This window comes from Halyomorpha halys, unplaced genomic scaffold (genome assembly GCF_000696795.3).
Source record: "Halyomorpha halys isolate HHAL.00 unplaced genomic scaffold, Hhal_1.1 Scaffold199.1, whole genome shotgun sequence".
Taxonomy (NCBI): domain Eukaryota; kingdom Metazoa; phylum Arthropoda; class Insecta; order Hemiptera; family Pentatomidae; genus Halyomorpha; species Halyomorpha halys.
The window spans coordinates 793,821-796,293 of NW_027112578.1; the positions used below are offsets into that span (position 1 = coordinate 793,821).

Here is a 2,473-nt window from a genome sequence, read left to right on the forward strand (position 1 = left end):
AACTATCTACATCACTAGACTAGTTTGAGTTATTTTGAATGAAAGAATTTTTTCCAAAATAATTTCATCATCCTACTTAGGATAAAAAAATTGGTGTTATCTGCAAACCCCATTTTTTCACTGAAAAAAAAAAAAAAAAACCCTACATATCATGTTGTATTCAGAAAGCAATATCAGATTATGAAGCAATAGAAGTAGACCTACAACTTTCACATCAGGCATTTTTCAATTAAATCAGCTGTTAGGCAAGCATGCGGACTGATTTTCATTGGACACCCTGTACTATTTCATTGGTATGGTTCCTAATTACCGGATAAAAACAGTTCGAACAAATATACAAAAATATGAATACGGAAGAAAATATTAATAATTACCTTATTTTAAGATAAAACTAAATAAAAATAACACATCCGAATATTCAGGGACCTAGTTACACTTAAGACTTCATCTAAACTGATAGATTTCTTATGATCTGATTTGAAAACCTATAAACTAAATAATAATTATAGGATTATATCGTAATATTCAAGAATATACTTACATTTAAAACATCATCCCAAGTAACTCTAGATTTCTTGGTTGTTTTAATACCTTTTTCTTTAGCATATGTTTGCCATTTAGTCAGAGGTTTAGGCTTTGGGGCAGGTTTCTCACGAGGCAAAATAAATTTTGATTTTGGTAATTTAGCAACAATATTATTCTCAATCTTTTCAGTTGGTAATTCCCAAATCGAATTCAATAAAATTTGTGTATTATCTCTGGCTAAAGTCTTTAAATATTGATCTTTCGTTGACCTATAAGCATATTAAAAAACAATAAAATGTTAATTCATAATAACACAAGTCACAGGCTTATTTAACCAAAAAAAGGGCTAATCAACAAAAGAAAGAATTCTATAAAGAAGGTACCAACAGAAAGAGACATCATCCTAGCTTGATAGTCAAAATATGAAACTACTACAATGAATATTTTCTTGCTTAAACTTATAGTATGTAAAAGCTGTAATAAAACTGAGATGTTCAAATAAAATATTAAAATTTGTTTACAATCATTTTGGGTTCTGAGCCACTGAGGTCATTTTTGCTCTGTATAAATGATCTTCAAACAAAAAAGCAATTTTAAATAAATGAAGTAAAACCCTGTAAGGTGTGTTAAAGAGAAGCTATTGCTTTAATAATATAAAATATGACAAAAAGGAAAAAAGCAGTTGAATAGAGTAAGTAAACTCAGACAAGTATATTGAAGATATCACATAATATAGCTTTGAGTAAAACCAGCAATACCTGAATAAGGCTCAACCTATTATACTAAGGAAAGTTCCCCATCAAAAACTAGACTGAATCTAATCTTTAAAAAGGTGATATTTTGAATTAAAAAATGTATTAACAATAGTGTCATTCTGTGAATAGATAAAAATAAGTACTGGTTTAACTATATATAAACTTTTCTTTTATATTTTAGTTTTATTGTATAAAACGGAATCACTTCTGTTTATCAGCAAAGTACTACAGAAATTATAAAACAGAAAAGAATTATATTATTTGAATTATATAATTATACAAAAATTTGAAAATTTCAAGCTTAAACTCAGCTAAAGAAATAATTGGGAAATTTAAAAATGAAAAAACACCAAAAAAAAAAAAAACCTTCAACTGAAATTAATAATTAAATTAAAATAAAATTGTAACAAAACTGGAAAAAAATTCTTCAATCCGAAATTTGTAATTTATTAAACAATATTCAAAGCTCATTTCAAAAATCAGAATAAACTAAACACGTCAAAGGTCACAATCAGAATAACGAGGGTAAAAAATTGAGAAAAAACATAAATTTTAATTAATTAATTTAAAAACTCGATTCAAGATAATTTTTGTTATAGTTGCCCTCATTTATATTTGTGCTGTAATCTTTATTTGTTTTTATATATAGGAAGATGGTCAGGGTTGCGGTCAAAGGAGAAACAAAAATAGTTGGTTCATCCATTTTATTTGACCGCAACCCTGACCATCTTCCTATATATCAATTTTTACGGTCAACTATATACACATATATACTTTATTTGTTTTGTATTTTTAATACTTGGTTGGTTCATACTAGTAAACCACTACTTTATTGTTTAAATAAATAAATTTTATCCTGTTTTAGTCTCAAAACATTTTTATTCCTTTAAAAGTCCGACGTTTTGACCATCCTTAAGGACAATCTTAGTACAATTTTTGAACCACATCATTTGAAAAACAACTTTAAGCAGGCTATTCTGCCCAGGTTATCAATATTAGTCCAAAAATTTCCCTACTTAGTCAATTGTTCATATTAAATTAAAACTTTTTATCACAGTCAACCTTCTCTATTATAATTTATCACAATAATTGTTGTTTTGTTAACTTATATAATAATTTGTAGATTGTTAATATTATTATTTAATTATATTATTTCAAAAATTTTTTGAGACAAGGTAATATTTATTAAATAA

General features: G+C 26.2%; 1 protein-coding gene across 1 annotated transcript in view; it reads right to left on the reverse strand.

Annotated features, from left to right (window-relative positions):
• The window catches only part of LOC106679386 (ribosome biogenesis regulatory protein homolog), a 12,617-nt gene that overhangs the window by 8,657 nt on the left and 1,487 nt on the right, over nt 1–2,473 (reverse strand). Inside the window, exon 2 of the mRNA XM_014418515.2 lies at nt 542–794. Coding sequence (XP_014274001.1) covers nt 542–794 — 253 coding nt within the window. The remainder of the gene's footprint in view (nt 1–541; nt 795–2,473) is intronic.